At 44.9% G+C, this 21566-nt stretch overlaps 1 protein-coding gene across 1 annotated transcript in view; it reads right to left on the bottom strand.

Annotated features, from left to right (window-relative positions):
- LOC126195239 (lachesin-like) overlaps positions 1 to 21566 on the bottom strand; it is a 365145-nt gene that overhangs the window by 75530 nt on the left and 268049 nt on the right. The window contains exon 6 of the mRNA XM_049933767.1: positions 7491 to 7629. Coding sequence (XP_049789724.1) covers positions 7491 to 7629 — 139 coding nt within the window. The remainder of the gene's footprint in view (positions 1 to 7490; positions 7630 to 21566) is intronic.

Here is a 21566-nt window from a genome sequence, read left to right as displayed (position 1 = left end):
AAGAAATTTAGCAGATGATTTGTCTACACCTTTCGACGTTTTATTGGTGGCAATATACTGCTAAGCCACAATGACTATAGTTTCAGCACTTGATGAATATTCAGGATATGCATCACCGTTATCAAAGAAAGAATCACTTTTACCGTTAACAGCCTCGCTAAGGATCCATGTCTTTACTTGATTACAAGCTTTCTACCGCTATGGTGACACTATGGCATGGCACTGTGTTCTTTCATAGGGAATAACACAAAAGGTAAGAGAAAACAATGTACAAGTATATAGCAGACAAATTCTTCCTAGGAGCGCAATGGAGCTACTTGTGTTAGCTTGAACTACAGCTGAAACCTTGAGAGGTAGCATGATGACATTAATTCCCACTAAATTGATGATTAACACTTTCTTCCGCTAACCTCTTCAAATGTTAGCTTGACTGCAAATATTTACTTCTGAATCACATAAGTAGCACGTCATACATACTGTCTATTACCGATGAATGTATGAATAAGTTGGGGAATATGTACAATACGTGATCAAAAATATTCGGATACAGCAAAAAACATACCTCTCTCACATTAGGTGCATTGTGCTGCCACGTATTTCCAGGTACTCCATATCCGTGACCATATTAGTCATTAGACATCGTGAGAAAGTAGAATGGGGGCATCCGTGGAACTCACGGACTTCGAACATGAACAGGTGATTGTGTGTCACTTGTTTCATATGTCTGTACTCGATATTTACACACTCATAAACATCCCTTGGTCCACAGTTTCCGATATGACGGTGAAGTGGAAACGTGAAGGCACACGTACAGTGTACAGGCCGACTCGTCTGTTGACTGACAGAGACCGCCGACAGTTGAAGACGGTCGCAATGTGTAATAGGCAGACATCTATACAGACTATCACACAAGATTTCCAAAATACATCAGCATCCACTGCAAGTACTATGACAGTTAGGCGGTACGTGAGAAAACTTGGATTTCATGGCCGAGCGGCTGCTCGTAAGCCAAACGTCACGCCGGTAAATGCCAAACGACGCCTCGCTTGGTGTAAGGAGCGTAAACATTGGACGATTGAACAGTGGGAAAAAATTGTGTGGAGTGACGAATCACGGCACACAATGTGGCTATCCGATGGCAGAGTGTAAGCACCTTCTTGCTTCCCGCTGTTGAAGAGCAGTTCGGGAATGGCGACTGGATCTTTCAACACGATCGAGCACCTGTTCATAATGCATTGCCTGTGGCGGAGTGGTTACACGAAAATAACATTCCTGTAATTGACTGGGCTACACAGAGTCCTGACCTGAACCACACAGAACACGTTTGCGACGTTTTGGAACGCCGACTTCGTGCCAGGCCTCACCGACCAACATCGATACCTCTCCTCAGTGCAGCAGTCCGTGGAGAATGGGCTTCCATTCCCCAAGAAATCTTCCAGCACCTGATTGAATGTATGCCTGCGAGAGTGGAAGCTGTCATCAAGGCTATGGGTGGGCCAACACCATATTGAATTCCCAGCCACGAACCTACACGACATTTTCAGACACGTGACCGGAGGATACTTTTGATCACATAGTGTACTTTTATTACTAACTGTTTAAAACAGGTAAACCGAAGACAGTGCATGCTCTCGAAATTTCTTTACGCACACACACACACACACACACACACACACACACACACATACACAACATGTTATAGCACACCAAGTTAGTTGTTTAACTGTAGATTACATGTAAGATGCAAAGTTATTACAATGAAATAGATTTAGTAAATTCATTGCAGCTACATTAATTGACGTAGTCATAAGACATAACAATCCTACAGAAAAACTTAAAAAGGTTTTTAATGTCGCAGGAACACATCGCATTTCTGCAACGAGTTCGCAGCAGTGAGAAGTTAGGCAAGTCAGCAACAGGCGCAGAGGGAGCGTATGTTTTGTTTGAAATGCACTCACATCAGTCTATCGCAACAGTGTGCGAATCTGGGGGACAGATAATCCCAGCGCTACGGGGCAGCATGTAAGAGACTAACAAAAAGTTAATGTGTGTCACGGTGTGTTTTTCCTCTGCGGAAAGACTGTTAACAGGACATATGTATCTATTAATCGTGGGAAATAGGATAATACAACGACTTGTGACCGACAGTGTGGATTTTACCTATCAAGAGGATGACGCTGCAACCCCTTAAACAGGAGCCGGCCATTGTGGCCGTGCGGTTCTAGGCGCTTCAGTCTGGAACCGTGTGACCACTACAGTCGTGGGTTCGAATCCTGCCTCGGGCATGGATGTGTGTGATGTCCTTAGGTTAGTTAGGTTTAAGTAGTTCTAAGTTCTAGGGGACTGATGACCTCAGAATTTAAGTCCCATAGTGCTCAGAGCCATCTGAACCTTAAACAGGAAACTGAGAAACCGAAAGATAGGTCGTGGTGGGGATGATGATCAACATTTCACGTCATGGCTTCCACACGCTACTTACGTTATCCCTTGCAATTTTTTTTTTTTTTTTTTTTTTTGTTTTTGGTGGGGTTGCGTGAAAATTTCAGAGTTTCGGCTCCTCTACCAACGAATCTACCGGAACTGCGAGCGTACATCAACAGTGCATTTGAAGATACTGATGTGGTCATGCTGTCCCGAGCATGGGAAGAACTTGATTATCGATTTGATATCTGCAGAATGAGTATGGACGCACGTACGGAGCACTTGCAATAAACAAAAGAAAACGTTTACAATGTATTCGTGATGTCCTGCACCAACATGTCAAATAATATAGATACATCGAATCTCTTAAATCGCTTCAATGATTTATAAAACCCTGTTTGTTCGGCAGGTAATGATGACTCAGAATGCAAAGCTGTCGCCACGCAGGCATAAATTTCAGCTGTAACCATTTACTCATTTACTTTGTTATGTAGGACGTTTTCTTATTTTGCTACATAACTGACCATTAAAATTACTACACCACGAAGATGACGTGCTACAGACGTGAAATTTAACCGACAGGAAGAAGATGCTGTGACATGAAAATTATTACCTTTTCAGAGCATTCACACAAGGTTGGCGCCGGTGGCGACACCTACAACGTGCTGATATGAGGAAAGTTTCCAACCGATTTCTCATACACAAACAGCAGTTGACCGGGCTTGCCTGGTGAAATGTTGTTGTGATGTCTCGTGTAAGGAGAAGAAACGCGTACCATCACGTTTCCGACTTCGATAAAGGTAGGATTGTAGCCTAACGCGATTGCAGTTTATCGTATCGCGACACTGCTGCTCGCGTTGGTCGAAATCCAATGACTGTTAGCAGAATATGGAATCGGTAGGTTGAGGAGGGTAATACGGAACGCCGTGCTGGATCCCAACGGCCTCGTATCACTAGCAGTCGAGATGACAGGCATCTTATCCGCATGGCTGTGACGGATCGTGGAGCCAAGTATCGATCCCTGAGTCAACAGATGGGGACGTTTGCAAGACAACAACCATATGCACGAACAGTTCGACGACGTTTGCAGCAGTATAGACTGTCAGCTCGGAGACCATGGCTGCTGTTACCCCTGACGGTGCATCACAGACAGGAGCGCCTGCAATGGTGTGCTCAACGACGAACCTGCGTGCGCGAATGGCAAAACGTCATTTTTTCGGATGAATCCACGTTCTGTTTACAGCATCATGATGGCCGATTCCGTGTTTGGCGACATCGCGGTGAATGCACATTAGAAGTATGTATTCATCATCAAAAATGGCTCTGAGCACTATGGGACTTAACTTTTGAGGTCATTAGTCCCCTAGAACTTAGAACTACTTAAACCTAACTAACATAAGGACATCACACACACACCAATGCCCGAGGCAGGATTCGAGCCTGCGACCGTAGCGGTCGCGCGGTTCCAGACTGTAGCGCCTAGAACCGCTCGGCCACTCCGGCCGGCTATTCCTCATCGCCATACTGGCGTATCACCCGGCGTGATGGTATGGGATGCCATTGGTTACATGCCTCCTTCACCTCTTTTTCGCATTGACGGCACTTTGAACAGTGGACGTTACATTTCAGATGTGTTACGACCCGTGGCTCTTCCATTCATTCGATCCCTACGAAACCCTACATTTCAGCAGGATAATTCACGACCGAATGTTGCAGGTCCTTTCTGGATACAGAAAATGTTCGACTGCTGCCCTGGCCAGCACATTCTCCAGATCTCTCACCAATTGAAAACGTCTGGTCAACGGTGGCCGAGCAACTGGCTCCTCACAATACGCCAGTCACTACTCTTGATGAACTGTGGTATCTTGTCGTAGCTGCACGGCAGCTGTACCTGTACACACCATCCAAGCTCTGTTTGACTCAATGCCCAGGCGAATCAAGGCCGTTATTACGGCCAGAGGTGGTAGTGCCGGGTACTGATTTCTCAGGATCTGTGCACCCAAATTGCGTGAAAATGTAATCACATGTCAGTTCTAGTATAATACATTTGTCCAATGAATACCCGTTTATCATCTGCATTTCTTTTTGGTGTAGCAATTTTAATAGCCAGAGGTGTACATTTTGTTCTCAAATGCTCTTATTTGCTTTCGCAACTTGAGTAATTATTTGTGCTACACGCTAATGGGCCCGTTTTAAATTATTACTGGGTGACTTTACTGACACACCCAGGAAACAGTCTCGTATTTCTCGTACGTGCTTAGCTGATTTAGCTTCGCTCAAACATGTACTGTCGACAGTTTCTTGACTAATATATGAGGAGATCATTACCTGAATGTTGTCAGTTCTGACCTTGATAATTGTACGGCAAGAGTTAAGTTTCATAAAGTGCTGAAACGACTGCTGTAAACCATGAACTTTATATGATACTTTAATTCTATGGTAAATACAGGTGACCGACGAGTTTTCGTGGATGTAGCGTGACATTAATTTTGTGCTCGCGATTAACGTGTTCCTTTGTTTGGCATAGCTGGTGTCTTTAGCGGATGCGTTGCCAGTGTTATGCAGTATGCATAAAGACGTATGAAGGCTGCCGGCTGGGTGCCTCAGAGGCAGCGCTTAAGGTAGCCTCCGATGCCGGCGTGGCCTGCGTCGGCGACCATCAAGGGCCGCCCCGGCGCAAACTTCCGATATTAGTTTCTGTTTACGATGGATATTAGGCGCAGCAAGTGCCTAGGCAAACTTGTGGGCCGGAGACCTTTATTGTGAATCGGTAGGCGGTGGCTGGTAATGGCGTCATGGCGACTGCGCGCATCGAAGGGCCGGAAACAGGATTGTGGGCTAAGAGGGTGGGGGGGGGGGGAGGCAGCACCCTGACGTTTACATCTTAGAGAGGGAGAGAATGGAGAAATAAACTCCTCGGTACTCTTCGGTGTTGCTGCAAGCGGGAACATCATGAACCGCAGTGACTTCTGTTTAATTACTGTCTTTGAATAAAAGTGTGATTTCTCATCGCTTGGTTCTTTCAGTCACCTTCTGTACTGTTCTTGTTGTTGTGGTCTTCAGTCCTGAGACTGGTTTGATGCAGCTCTCCATGCTACTCTATCCTGTGCAAGCTTCTTCATCTCCCAGTACCTACAGCAACCTACATCCTTCTGAATCTGCTTAGTGAATTCATCTCTTGGTCTCCCTCTACGATTTTTACCCTCCACGATGCCCTCCAATACTAAATTGGTGATCCCTTGATCCCTCAAAACATTTCGTACAAACCGATCCCTTCTTCTGGTCAAGTTGTGCCACAAACACCTCTTCTCCCCAATTCTATTCAATACCCTCTCATTAGTTATGTTATCTACCTATGTAATCTTCATCATTCTTCTGTAGCACCACATTTCGAAAGCTTCTATTTTCTTCTTTTCCAAACTATTTATCGTCCATGTTTCACTTCCATACATGGCCACACTCCATACAAATACTTTCAGAAACGACTTCCTGACACTTAAATATACTTTCTATACTATACTCCAGCAATTCTTTCTATTTATCGTCCAAGTTTCGTCGACCCATTTTACCGGCAGTCACATAGCATACGAAAGTTACTTTAGTCTTTGCGTTTTCCTAAACAGTCTCATAATAAACCAAATAACCTCATTGGCTTTGGTGCTAACTTGAATAGTAAGTCCAGATGTTCCCATTAAAATTATAAAGTCTGAGTTGTGCTTCAATGTGGATAAACGAGAGGCTTTGAAACGGTATAGTTTATCAGCAAACGTGGTTTAAATTCGAATGGGACGCTTATACAATTAAGAAGAATCAACCTGGCCACTAGTAATGCTTCAGGCAGTAATATTCCTGTAACAACAGTCTCAGCAACTAAGTCACTAACGAAAATGAGGTCCACGTTTTACTTTCACAAATTGAGAGACAATGGAAAACATTTTATTTAAAAATTGGTTACCAATTTGGCGCCTTGCTGTAACTTCCAGTTCAATGTCGTTACTGTAGAGTGAACTGCACACGTAACAGATTTAAAAGAGTTATGTGTTAAAAATTTACTGGTCGTAAGTGCTGGTGCTCAAAACATTACGACTATTATAACGCAACACGAAGTCCGGATTTCATTTCAGACGCGGATCTGAAAAGTCTAGGTATCTGACGAAACAAGTAGACGAGCATCTTATTGTTTCTGGAAGACAAACACGCGAGTGACTTCAAAATGCAGAGAAAATGTTAACCGGTCCTTTTGCAAGAACACCTCAGGAGCAAATATTTCAAATGGCTCTGAGCACTATGGGACCTAACTTCTGAGGTCATCAGTCCCCTAGAACTTAGAACTACTTAAACCTAATTAACCTAAGGACATCACACACACCATTGCCCGAGGCAGGATTCGAACCTGCGACCGTAGCGGTCGCGCGGTTCCAGACTGTAGAGCCTAGAACCGCTCGGCCAACCTGGCCGGCACCTGAGGAGCATGACGAAATGGTAAGTCCCAGTTAACTCCCCAATTCTGTAATTTCAATTGGGCCCAATCATGTGAAAATGTGTTACTATGCGCCAGCCTACAGATAGGGTACATCCTAATGATTTGTGAAAGACTTTGACAACATGTTTCCTAGTTTTCGGAGTGGAAGAGAGAACACGTCATCTGCTTATTTACCATATGTTGTGGGACAAAGTGATTCAAAGGTAGACAGTCATGGAACGCGTTAGTACATCGTTTATAAGTACATCGTTTACCACGTCTGGTTAGAAAATTTGCAAACAAGAGAATTAAACACCTAAAAACACAATAAAGATGTCATTTAATAAATGAATAAGTAACATATTACCGAGAAAAATTCTGAAGTGCTGATACAAAATAGGCCGACTCTGCCGCAAGGTTACGTTTCCTCAGTTTAACAGTTCAAAATCAGATTCCAACAGAAAGTGGATGCAGATTACCTAGATCCTCGAGGATTCCATTTCTACTTAAACGATTTATTACATCTAATTTCAAGTTCCTAAATATAAATTTAGACTGGAAATACGAACAACAGGCTTTCTTAATGCAGAAGCACACAAATGCTTACCCGTCGAGCAGCATCTCGCCCCTGTTCTTGACCCAGTAGTTGATGGTGTTGGGGAAGGCCTCCACATAACATTCCATCTGCACGTCGGTGCCCAGGGGGGCTCCGAGCAGTTGGTTTGGGACCTTGACCGAGGGAGCAACTGGAACAGAAGCAGCAAGTTTCGCTCAGGAAGACAGTGATACATAAGTACCGCAAAAGATGCTACTCTGACACCGTAATCAATATTTTATAGCTGAAATGTTTGTTGATAAAGTAATTGCTCTTTAAAATAGGACAGTACAAACAATGACATAACAAGAAGGAATCACCAATGTTACACTACTGGAAATTGAAATAAGAACACCGTGAATTCATTGTCCCAGGAAGGGGAAACTTTATTGACACATTCCTGGGGTCAGATACATCACATGATCACACTGACAGAACCACAGGCACATAGACACAGGCAACAGAGCATGCACAATGTCGGCACTAGTACAGTGTAATCCACCTTTCGCAGCAATGCAGGCTGCTATTCTCCCATGGAGACGATCGTAGAGATACTGGATGTAGTCCTGTGGAACGGCTTGCCATGCCATTTCCACCTGGCGCCTCAGTTGGACCAGCGTTCGTGCTGGACGTGCAGACCGCGTGAGACGACGCTTCATCCAGTCCCAAACATGCTCAATGGGGGACAGATCCGGAGATCTTGCTGGCCAGGGTAGTTGACTTACACCTTCTAGAGCACGTTGGGTGGCACGGGATACATGCGGACGTGCATTGTCCTGTTGGAACAGCAAGTTCCCTTGCCGGTCTAGGAATGGTAGAACGATGGGTTCGATGACGGTTTGGATGTACCGTGCACTATTCAGTGTCCCCTCGACGATCACCAGTGGTGTACGGCCAGTGTAGGAGATCGCTCCCCACACCATGATGCCGGGTGTTGGCCCTGTGTGCCTTGGTCGTATGCAGTCCTGATTGTGGCGCTCACCTGCACGGCGCCAAACACGCATACGACCATCATTGGCACCAAGGCAGAAGCGACTCTCATCGCTGAAGACGACACGTCTCCATTCGTCCCTCCATTCACGCCTGTCGCGACACCACTGGAGGCGGGCTGCACGATGTTGGGGCGTGAGCGGAAGACGGCCTAACGGTGTGCGGGACCGTAGCCCAGCTTCATGGAGACGGTTGCGAATGGTCCTCGCCGATACCCCAGGAGCAACAGTGTCCCTAATTTGCTAGGAAGTGGCGGTGCGGTCCCCTACGGCACTGCGTAGGATCCTACGGTCTTGGCGTGCATCCGTGCGTCGCTGCGGTCCGGTCCCAGGTCGACGGGCACGTGCACCTTCCGCCGACCACTGGCGACAACATCGATGTACTGTGGAGACCTCACGCCCCACGTGTTGAGCAATTCGGCGGTACGTCCACCCGGCCTCCCGCATGCCCACTATACGCCCTCGCTCAAAGTCCGTCAACTGCACATACGGTTCACGTCCACGCTGTCGCGGCATGCTACCAGTGTTAAAGACTGCGATGGAGCTCCGTATGCCACGGCAAACTGGCTGACACTGACGGCGGCGGTGCACAAATGCTGCGCAGCTAGCGCCATTCGACGGCCAACACCGCGGTTCCTGGTGTGTCCGCTGTGCCGTGCGTGTGATCATTGCTTGTACAGCCCTCTCGCAGTGTCCGGAGCAAGTATGGTGGGTCTGACACACCGGTGTCAATGTGTTCTTTTTTCCATTTCCAGGAGTGTATGTCCTAAAAAGAGGGTAAACTTTACATTTTAAACAAATGACTTGCGAACATCTTTACATGATAAGGTGCTAAACATTGGCTTTATAAATACACTTGCTGCACCGCGCCGTGTTATCCGCAGTTAAGCAGTTGCTTATAAAGAAATTTTAATATCGAGACCTTCTATCCACGAGTGTGCGCCAACACAAAAATCATCTCTTGGAGGTACTGAGGAGCGAGCCACTTGTGGCCAAGAACACCGCATTACATCGGAAAATAATACCAATGTTAGAGACGACTGGAAAATCTGACAGGATACACGTCGCACACAACGCACTCGTTTGCTTCAAGAAAAAGTACTTTGCGACCGAGTAGTGAATTACAAAATATTCAGGGAATAAGTAGTTTGACTGTTTGAGGAACGCCTACCACGGAAAATATCGTAATTACCTTTGTGCATTTCTAGATCCGGAAATTACTGTAATACGTCTCTGTAAACAACGTTCCGAGACTTCTTGTTCTCTGAGTACATGTAGAGATTATTGGCTCTCGATACACGCGATAGCCATCGTAGAGCTGTTAGTGAGAAAAAAATCATCGTGTGCCCCGATGAAAATCTGCCACTTATAACGTCTATAGCTGACTCTTATTCATAGTGGTTGAGACAGGCACTTTCAAAGTGAACTGCAAGCATTTGAACTGGAAAGGAAAATTTGTTGGGATGACAGGAATTTGTGGTATCAATATTTTTCTTTGCCAAAATAGTTAAAAACAATCTACCCACAACATAATGCATTTATTTGATAGTTAGCTTTCATGATAGTCTTTTCCGTCACGAGGGTAACCTGTGTGTTAATTCATTGTATAGGCTACCTCCGTTCCAAGGGTCATGCACATTTGTCCAGGCCCTTCAGCGTGAAGGAGTAAAAACCATATTAAGTCGATGAAGAAAGGAAATAACCAGTTTATAATTCGGTGCAGTGCCAATTTCATAATATTTCTGCTTGCAACAAAGTTATCTGCCCTCAAGCGTGTCTCTGTTACCATCGAATACGAATGTATATCATAATCAAATCCATCCTCACTAAAAGTCTACCACGTTCTACATCCAAAGGCACTATGTCCCTCTCTCGTACAGCATTTAAATGACACCGATATTGTGAGACTTCAAGCGTCTCACAAGCTACTAGCTACGCCTGACGCTCAGAGGCTAAAACGCAATGGGTTTATATCGAAGTACGGATTAAACACACTGATGGTTCTATAAGCTTCGTATTCATCACGTTGAATCGTATTATGTAGGACACAGTACACAATAAAATTATTTGGCACAAGTACGATACATTCAGTTGTTAAGAGTAAATGGCACTTTCTAAGAGTAATTATTGTTCAACATTTCACGTTATAATCTTCAAATCAGTAAATATCTTGTGCTACACACTTATAAAGGTAGTATTCGTGTTTATTCGGGGTATAAGGTAATTCCATTCCTAATATCTTACAAATCCGTCAAGCAGATTCAGTGTGAAGTAGTAACGAACTTACAAACATTCGCATTTATAATATATGTTGAATGTTTAGTGATTTCTGCTAGCTGCGTGAAAAGAGAGTAAAAACGTATCAATTGAACTACATGTCGTATAATTATATATTACAGTAGGTACAGTAAGCGACATATAAGGTTTCTATCTGACAAATAAGTTGCGAATAGAATTAATTGCCAAAGTAGTAATAAATTTAAACGTCAAGATTGATGCGACAGTTTTTCACGCATTTCAATGTTAATGAGGTGGTATCTTCTGAACTATGTGCACTTTGTAGGTGCATTTAACGACATGTGAAGATACTGTCTGCGAAATTTATTGCGAATTGTTAGTATCACAGAAATAATAAAGTTAAACGTCACGATTGATGCGCCAGTTTTTCATGCATCTCATTGATTGTGATGCCATATCTCCTAATGGCACGTATGTGGTTCTTACCCCCACAGCATTTGTAAGGAATATGTGTATCAAGTTTGGTTGAAGTTGATGAAGTAGTTCAGGAGGAAATGTGGAACACTCACACGCACACATACGTACATACAGTTTATAGTATGTACAGATGTATGTTAATAAGAAATTGCTCTAGAAAATAGGAAAGAACCAACTGTGACACAAGGAGAAGATCACCACTGTTATTTCCCAACAGGAAAATAAATTTTCCATTTGGAACAAATAACCAGTCAACATACCATATATATATATATATATATATATATATATATATATATATATATATATATATATATATATATATATGGTAACGTGCTAACGAAAGTCTTTATTATATATGTATACCGATTTCCGCTAGATGTGTGAAATGACAGTACACACACACACACACACACACAAACACAAATGCAGGGTATCCCTCCTAAAACCAGTCAGGCATATTTTCTCCTATGAGTCGGCAGATATTTGGAATTTACTTTTTGCATCATGTAGCTGGAGTCAGTTGGGAGAAATACTGAGCATCACGTACATCGTTCGACACCCAGTGTCATCAGAAAGTGTCAGTTTGTTTCCCCTGACAAACAAAATTATTTTTAAAGCGGAGATTTACGTGCCCATTCGATAGAGGTATCCCAAATTAATGCAGTGCGATATTTGTTACATCGATGTGTGTTGTCAGGGACAGTCTTGTAACAAAAGCGTTTCAGCAAGGAGATATTTGAGAGTATCTGGTTGCCTTTGCTTCTCGCCTGTAGACATTTGCTTCGAAATGACTGTTCTTTAGGATCAGCCAGATGACATGTGACTTAATAAATGTCACGGACGCGAATAGCGATCGCCAGTCTGACTTAAGAGACCACCTTCAAAAAAGATAGACGTACAACATAATGAAAACATGCGCGCCACTACATGGATATCAGACGATTGCTGATAAAAGCGATTTTGAACGATGTATTCTCTGTGCAGCGGACAGCATTAGAATCAAGACATCCCTCTGTTATCACAGGATTCTTACGAAAATTCAATTCAGTGCCATCGATGAATGAAAACACTGTTGGCAACAAAATTGCCATCCACAATGCCTGGAACTGATCTGCATCCAGGAGAAACCCACTGGGTTTAACGAACCTCTGGAAGTCAAGACTGCCTTGAATCTCTGATGAGAGCACCAAGGAAGATGTGCACTCACTCTATCCACCCAGGGGCTAATCTTCCTCTCCATCTTCTCACAGCGGTGAGGAACAATATACACTCCTGGAAATTGAAATAAGAACACCGTGAATTCATTGTCCCAGGAAGGGGAAACTTTATTGACACATTCCTGGGGTCAGATACATCACATGATCACACTGACAGAACCACAGGCACATAGACACAGGCAACAGAGCATGCACAATGTCGGCACTAGTACAGTGTATATCCACCTTTCGCAGCAATGCAGGCTGCTATTCTCCCATGGAGACAATCGTAGAGATGCTGGATGTAGTCCTGTGGAACGGCTTGCCATGCCATTTCCATCTGGCGCCTCAGTTGGACCAGCGTTCGTGCTGGACGTGCAGACCGCGTGAGACGACGCTTAATCCAGTCCCAAACATGCTCAATGGGGGACAGATCCGGAGACCTTGCTGGCCAGGGTAGTTGACTTACACCTTCTACAGCACGTTGGGTGGCACGGGATACATGCGGACGTGCATTGTCCTGTTGGAACAGCAAGTTCCCTTGCCGGTCTAGGAATGGTAGAACGATGGGTTCGATGACGGTTTGGATGTACCGTGCACTATTCAGTGTCCCCTCGACGATCACCAGTGGTGTACGGCCAGTGTAGGAGATCGCTCCCCACACCATGATGCCGGGTGTTGGCCCTGTGTGCCTCGGTCGTATGCAGTCCTGATTGTGGCGCTCACCTGCACGGCGCCAAACACGCATACGACCATCATTGGCACCAAGGCAGAAGCGACTCTCATCGCTGAAGACGACACGTCTCCATTCGTCCCTCCATTCACGCCTGTCGCGACACCACTGGAGGCGGGCTGCACGATGTTTGGGCGTGAGCGGAAGACGGCCTAACGGTGTGCGGGACCGTAGCCCAGCTTCATGGAGACGGTTGCGAATGGTCCTCGCCGATACCCCAGGAGCAACAGTGTCCCTAATTTGCTGGGAAGTGGCGGTGCGGTCCCCTACGGCACTGCGTAGGATCCTACGGTCTTGGCGTGCATCCGTGCGTCGCTGCGGTCCGGTCCCAGGTCGACGGGCACGTGCACCTTCCGCCGACCACTGGCGACAACATCGATGTACTGTGGAGACCTCACGCCCCACGTGTTGAGCAATTCGGCGGTACATCCACCCGGCCTCCCGCATGCCCACTATACGCCCTCGCTCAAAGTCCGTCAACTGCACATACGGTTCACGTCCACGCTGTCGCGGCATGCTACCAGTGTTAAAGACTGCGATGGAGCTCCGTATGCCACGGCAAACTGGCTGACACTGACGGCGGCGGTGCACAAATGCTGCGCAGCTAGCGCCATTCGACGGCCAACACCGCGGTTCCTGGTGTGTCCGCTGTGCCGTGCGTGTGATCATCGCTTGTACAGCCCTCTCGCAGTGTCCGGAGCAAGTATGGTGGGTCTGACACACCGGTGTCAATGTGTTCTTTTTTCCATATCCAGGAGTGTAGTTCAAAAGGCTCTGAGCACTATGGGACTTAACATCTGAGGTCCTCAGTCCCATAGAACTTAGGACTACTTAAACCTAACTAACCTAAGGACATCACACACATCAATGCCCGAGGCAGGATTCGAACCTGCGACCATAGCGATCGCATGGTTCTAGACTGAAGTGCCCAGAACAATATAGTCGCTCATGTTGTATCAATACGTCCTGCACTTGCCTACAAGAGTCCTACCGGAGGATTCTTGACATCGACTAATGGTGTGATGAACTACATAAATGATCTAGGTGGTCCTCTACTGCTGTTGTCATTTGTGTTACACTATGGTGGAAACCGATGTTGAAACCTGACATGTAGTAGCTTAGTAATGTTTGTATGTGTATATCTATCCTTGTGACTCAGAAAGTCATATACGTCATATGATAAATAAATAAGCAAATAGATAATAGGGACAATAAAGTGCGATGAATAACCTGTTCCCCAGGATCAAATCGCATGCCTCACTAGCCTGCGCTGCCATGCAGCGGCGTTGTTCACTCGCTGGTTATTAATCGTGTTTCACTGCCCTGTTAACACATATCGATAAAAGAAATATCCCAACTACACCAATTTGGGATAGCTCTGTCAGATGGAGGGGTAAAATTCGGTTTTAAAAAAGATTTTATTTGTACGGGGAGCAACCTGGCGCTTTCTGTCGACAATGGGCGTCGCGTGAAGGACATGATGAGCAATATTTTTTTTTTACTCCAGCTACACACCGCAAAAACAAAAAAAAAATCTGCAGTAGCGTCAGAGAAAATGCTCCCGAAGACTCTTAGACGGGACAACCCGAATACACACAGTGATTCAGCTAAGCTGTTCCCCTCAAATACTACTGGAATAGGTTAGGATACCGTAATTCTGTTTTCACCCAGATGAGTCCTCATTAAACGATGTATAGTCTCTTTCGTTGATATACTGATTACTGATATTTCATTAACTTCACTTTTTCAATTGGAACTACAGTAATTTCTGCTGCTAGTATCCTAAATCTAGAAGACGGGAATGGATTGCTTTCTGGTGCAGAAGTTCGCTTTTATATACAATTGCCACATCAAGCTGATTGTGTGCTCGAAACAGACCCAGACAATAGAATCGCCTTACAAAAGTGGAATACAGGTGACAAGCCTTTGAACTGACACTAATCACACTTGACTACCTATGCTAATCACAGACATTTTAGATTATTTGGCATAATAAATATAATCGTCATTGAAAGCGTATTTATTTCCGCAAAACAAAATCTGGTAATTGTCAATATTTCATTTTAATTCATGAAGATATGTCCAAAAATGAAAAATGGAGACACGGATCGGTAAGTTTTAGCAGTGCACGGGGATTGTGTGGGTTGGTTGTAAATGTCTGGTGCTCTCAGAGCTTCCAGCGTGGCAAGTACTTCAACAATCCATGACTCAACTAACAGTAAAAAACAGTGACAAGCTATTAGTATCAACATGATAGATAGCGGCAATCAGTCGTCGTTTCCTTTCTATCTCTATTAAAGCAAATCTACATTTCGGCTAGTAACTAGTCATATTCAATGCTAAAAATAGAAGAAGTACGTTGTCAGGGCATGGTATAAAAATTACAACTCATGACATAAACTATATCGATTGTGCCAGTTTGCTGGAGTTCTTGTACGTGCCCTAGTACGTAAACACTTTTAGTTCGGGGTCCTGTCACAGTTCATTCAAGACTACTGCGCAATGAGGGTAGGCTCTGCAGAGAACACATCGGTTTCTCTGTATGGCGTCCTCAACACTGACTACGTAATACGTAAACTTCATAGTGGAGCAATTACGGTCTCTAATGAAACCTAAGATTTTCATCTGAATAAAATAAAATAATAACAGAAAATCAGCACGTTGTTTTTATTGTAGTTGTAATCAAAAAGCCGGTCAATGTGGCCAAGTGGTTCTAGGCGCTTCAGTCCGGAACCGCGCTGCTGCTACGGTCGCAGGTTCGAATCCTGCCTCGGGCATGGATGAGTGTGATGTCCTTAAGTTAGTTGGGTTTAAGTAGTTTTAAGTCTAGGGGACTGATGACCCCAGATGTTAAGTCCCATAGTGCTTAGAGCCATTTGAACCATTTCTTTGTAATTAAAAATCTATTTGAAGTAGCAGAGACATCAGTACTCTCTACATCTTTTACGGATTGGCAAATCACACCAACCGTCTACCGTGCTGATGTTTGGTGCCATTTATGAATTACTCAGTAAGTAAGGGGAGCCACATATCTTTTCATGAATATTAAAGAAAAATACAACAGAAAAAAATATTCAGATCATATCAGTTCCAATAGTCAAATTACTTGCTTATTTATTTTATGGTTTTGTAGACAAGATTAGCATATATTCTCCGTTTTCAAATGGTATATTGAAATGTTCATTTACACTAAACTCTCCTTGTGTGTGGTTTATCAAAAATGGCTCTGAGCACTATGGGACTTAACATCTATGGTCATCAGTCCCCTACAACTTAGAACTACTTAAACCTAACTAACCTAAGGACAGCACACAACACCCAGTCATCACGAGGCACAGAAAATCCCTAACCCCGCCGGGAATCGAACCCGGGAACCCGGGCGTCGAAGCGAGAACGCTACCGCACGACCACGAGATGCGGACTGTGGTTTATCGTGTGGTAATATGGTGGTAAAGTGCTGTGGAAGCTTTCTTGTTTACGTAGTGTAGCTGAAACGTTCTATTGTAATCCAAATGTCGAGAAAGAATAAAATTTACGTTCGGTTCTCACATAATCATTTATCCGAAATGAGCACTCCTTTGTTTTCCTTTAACAAAACCCTTACTCTTACTATTGAGTTGTAATACTTAATACTCACAATTATAAGCTCCTTTCCTCTTGATCAGGACAAGAGCAAAGTTGAAGTCATTAACGTTACATTCAATAAAATATATAATAAAAATCAGAGATAGTTCAACGACAATGTTCTCTTTTCTTATGCAAGGAGGAACGTCTGTGTTTTCTACACTCATCACAGTACATGACAGATTTTTCCGTAATAAAACGTGATACAACAATAGCATACATCTTGTGCCTCCCAGTGGTTTCTAAATGTTTTGTGTACAGATATTTTATGAATTGGCGTTACCTATGCGTTTTAAAAACGAGCAAAGCTGTTGACTCACAGTGATTGACTGTAATTTTTTACACCTTCTAACGTTGTTACTTGTGGCAGCAAATGAGTGTAGCAGTATCATTATTTTTACTTTTATTGTATTTTATTCCTATGCATATTTCAAATTCTAATAGAGACCATAATTCCTGTACTATTAAGTTTACTTACGTAGTTAATGTAGAGGGCGCTATATAGAGAACCGATAAGTTGTCTGCAAATCCTACCTGACAGGAGCCAGAGCAACAAGTATATACGTCCAACGGCACGTATAAAAGCTGTGAATTACTGGTACGTAATTTAATGTACAAGCGGTATAGTTTCTGTCATGACTTGTAATTTTTTGTGCTATTCCCTGACTATGTACTTCTTATGTTTTTAGCATTATTAGTGGCTAGTTACTAGCCGAAATCTAGATCTGCTTTAGTAAAGCTAGAAAGGAAACGACGACTGTTCGCCGCTATCTGTCATTTTGAAAGCCATATCACAGTCGTTAAGCGCATTCAACTTTCCTAATGGAAGGTAATTTGATTATATTACCATATTGGATGGAGCATACTGTTGTGCTCATTGGTTGACCACTCTACCGTGCTGCCTCCAGCGCTGTATCTGCATTTTTCTGTAAAATGTTTGTGTACATTGGCTCTTCCATGTGTGTGTGTGTGTGTGTGTGTGTGTGTGTGTGTGTGTTTGTGTGTGTGTGAGCGCGCGCGCATATGTGTGTCCGTGCGCGCTTGTAACATTGGGTGACGTGAATGGATGACCGAAGCTGCTTTATATAGTTGATGTCGAACGAGTTCTTACAGTTCGTAATCGGATTCAGAGTAACGTATGTGAATATCAAAGCTGCCGCATTACATTTGGAGAGATAATTTAATTGCTTTTGAGTAAGTATTAATGAGATGAGCCGCAAATTTCTCACGTATTTCATGTGTTTTGCTGCTCCCCTTTCCAATGTTGCTAATTTGCTATAGGCGGAAGCAATTGGTGTTCATATCGCTGGCAGATACGAATTTATCATTAATAATTGAATGCGAGATGAGGAGAAACGATCACGCGTCAGCGTCTTTTAACAATATTATACTAATGCTTTAGGAAGTGAAACTTTTAATGTCCACCAATAGCAGCCAACATCTGTATTAGAGAGAGATGAGAGACTGCATGACTTTCTGATGTAGTTTTCATGAAGTAGTTTATGTACTTGTAACAATTATATATATTAGGTAACTATGTACGATTATGGAGTGTGTGTTCTGCGTTAGTTAAGGTCATTGATCTGTTCTGAAAAATATGTAAAAATCAGCCAACCGATTGCATAGGTTTTCTACATACTTTGACCAGGTTACGTCACCTCTAAGGGTTACCATCAGAAGGTAAGGTAATTACATGATGAACATATCATCAAAGATGTACAGTGATTTAAGAGCCGAGTTGCTCAGGTCATATATTGATATATAAAACATAATGTTCTTCAAAAGGTCAAACATTAAAACATAAGTAACACTGGTGTGGTGTGAGGAGACTGAGACTATGACAGGAAGTGCTACCCAACCACTGACAATCGACAGCGATTTTTGGTCAGAATTTAGCACGATGTCCCTCAGGAGAACCTCCAACAGCTCTATCAACCTACGACAAGCCGAAAAATTCCATGCGTACGCCCAGATGTGGACCAACCCGTTACTGAATTGCTCAATATCATGGTGTGTACGGTCGGGAATTGTGTTGCTGAAATGTAAGCCCAGGAGGGCTTGCCATGAAGGACAACAGAAACGGGGTGCGGAATGTCGTCGACGTCGACGTACACTTTACAGTAAGGGTAGAAAATATAGCAACGCAAGGAATCCTGCTATGAAAAGAAATGGTACCCCAGACAACTCGGATTGAATGTCTTCAACATTTCGCGGCCCTGTCAGCAACTGTATAAATATTTATTTTAATTTTGATAATCAACAGCTTCAGTTGCACCGTTTGCCTGGAATTTACCTAGGTTTCAGTCGGGATAACCCAACCTTCTTCAGCATAACAGTAACTACCGTTTGTCCATAGTGGACATCGTAAAGCTAAAACTACAAATCCGTAAATTATCGTCAGTCTGTAAAACTTGTCTAGAATTGCCTAGGCCCCACTTCGCGACCGCGATGCAGCAGCCACGAGTGCTGTAATGGAACTGAGGCTGAGGATTATTTAAATTAACTCGAATTGAACCCTGATGACCTGCGAAGGAGCCAGCCAACCAGCTCGATATCTTGGTGATCTAACGCGCCAATTAGACATAATTTGGCCCGACATCCATCAGGAGGCAATCCAACTACTCCATGAATCAACGCCAGCTGCTTGCATAAGGGCCAGAGATTGACCAACAAGCACTGGCTCAGTTTGTGAAGCTCTTTCTCTTGAATAAATCAACCAGTTGTTCTGAAATTGTGATCATTTGTGCTGCAGTCGTCACAGAACCCTACTGAAGCGGCAACACCGCAGACAGATCAGCGATGCGCGTTGCCGACCACGCTGCTAGGTCTTTCCGACGCAAGAGTGTTTACAAACAAGTACCACAGTTGGCAACAAACACGTAGGTACGGGCCACGTCCATCAAAGGGCATCAACCAGCAGCAGAGGAAGGGAAAGCGACAACCAGCGAACTATATCCTGGCGATCACATTGGCCAAATAGTCCCGGAGATATCCTTCCGCCCGCGGCTAGACAAGCCGGCGCCTGGCTGTTCGGTAGGCAGTTCTCGCCTCACTGAGTGCTGAGAAGATAGGCCGGTCCAGCGGTGTGCCACCTCGACCACCCTCTATTCTGCAACGGTTAAGATAGGCTTTCTACCAGGTGCTAACAGCCGACTTCAACATGGAAAAGTTGTACGGGTATACAGGGCGAAAAGTACACTCCTGGAAATGGAAAAAAGAACACATTGACACCGGTGTGTCAGACCCACCATACTTGCTACGGACACTGCGAGAGGGCTGTACAAGCAATGATCACACGCACGGCACAGCGGACACACCAGGAACCGCGGTGTTGGCCGTCGAATGGCGCTAGCTGCGCAGCATTTGTGCACCGCCGCCGTCAGTGTCAGCCACTTTGCCGTGGCATACGGAGCTCCATCGCAGTCTTTAACACTGGTAGCATGCCGCGACAGCGTGGACGTGAACCGTATGTGCAGTTGACGGACTTTGAGCGAGGGCGTATAGTGGGCATGCGGGAGGCCGGGTGGACGTACCGCCGAATTGCTCAACACGTGGGGCGTGAGGTCTCCACAGTACTTCGATGTTGTCGCCAGTGGTCGGCGGAAGGTGCACGTGCCCGTCGACCTGGGACCGGACCGCAGCGACGCACGGATGCACGCCAAGACCGTAGGATCCTACGCAGTGCCGTAGGGGACCGCACCGCCACTTCCCAGCGAATTAGGGACACTGTTGCTCCTGGGGTATCGGCGAGGACCATTCGCAACCGTCTCCATGAAGCTGGGCTACGGTCCCGCACACCGTTAGGCCGTCTTCCGCTCACGCCCCAACATCGTACAGCCCGCCTCCAGTGGTGTCGCGACAAGCGTGAATGGAGGGACGAATGGAGACGTGTCGTCTTCAGCGATGAGAGTCGCTTCTGCCTTGGTGCCAATGATGGTCGTATGCGTGTTTGGCGCCGTGCAGTTGAGCGCCACAATCAGGACTGCATACGACCGAGGCACACAGGGCCAACACCCGGCATCATGGTGTGGGGAGCGATCTCCTACACTGGCCGTACACCACTGGTGATCGTCGAGGGGACACTAAATAGTGCACGGTACATCAAAACCGTCATCGAACCCATCGTTCTACCATTCCTAGACCGGCAAGGGAACTTGCTGTTCCAACAGGACAATGCACGTCCGCATGTATCCCGTGCCACCCAACGTGCTCTGGAAGGTGTAAGTCCACTACCCTGGCCAGCAAGATCTCCGGATCTGTCCCCCATTGAGCATGTTTGGGACTGGATGAAGCGTCGTCTCACGCGGTCTGCACGTCTGGCACGAACGCTGGTCCAACTGAGGCGCCAGGTGGAAATGGCATGGCAAGCCGTTCCACAGGACTACATCCAGCATCTCTACGATCGTCTCCATGGGAGAATAGCAGCCTGCATTGCTGCGAAAGGTGGATATACACTGTACTAGTGCCGAGATTGTGCATGCTCTGGTGCCTGTGTCTATGTGCCTGTGGTTCTGTCAGTGTGATCATGTGATGTATCTGACCCCAGGAATGTGTCAATAAAGTTTCCCCTTCCTGGGACAATGAATTCACGGTGTTCTTATTTCAATTTCCAGGAGTGTATTTAAACCGAGAAACTCTGGGAGGTTGTAGGGGACATCAAAACAATTTTTTTCCCCTAATGTCATTTTTTTCCTATGAGGATTATTTAAACTAGTGGAGGCCGTGTACGCTCTTCAGTTGCTAGAGGCCGTATTAGGATCGTTAGTTGTTAGACGCCGTATCACGCTCTTCAGTTGTAGGAAACTACTGTCCACCAGTGTAGTAGTGC

This window comes from Schistocerca nitens, chromosome 7 (genome assembly GCF_023898315.1).
Source record: "Schistocerca nitens isolate TAMUIC-IGC-003100 chromosome 7, iqSchNite1.1, whole genome shotgun sequence".
Classification (NCBI taxonomy): Eukaryota; Metazoa; Arthropoda; class Insecta; order Orthoptera; family Acrididae; genus Schistocerca; species Schistocerca nitens.
Note: the sequence above shows the minus strand (reverse complement) of the source record. Positions and strands in the feature narration are given on the sequence as shown.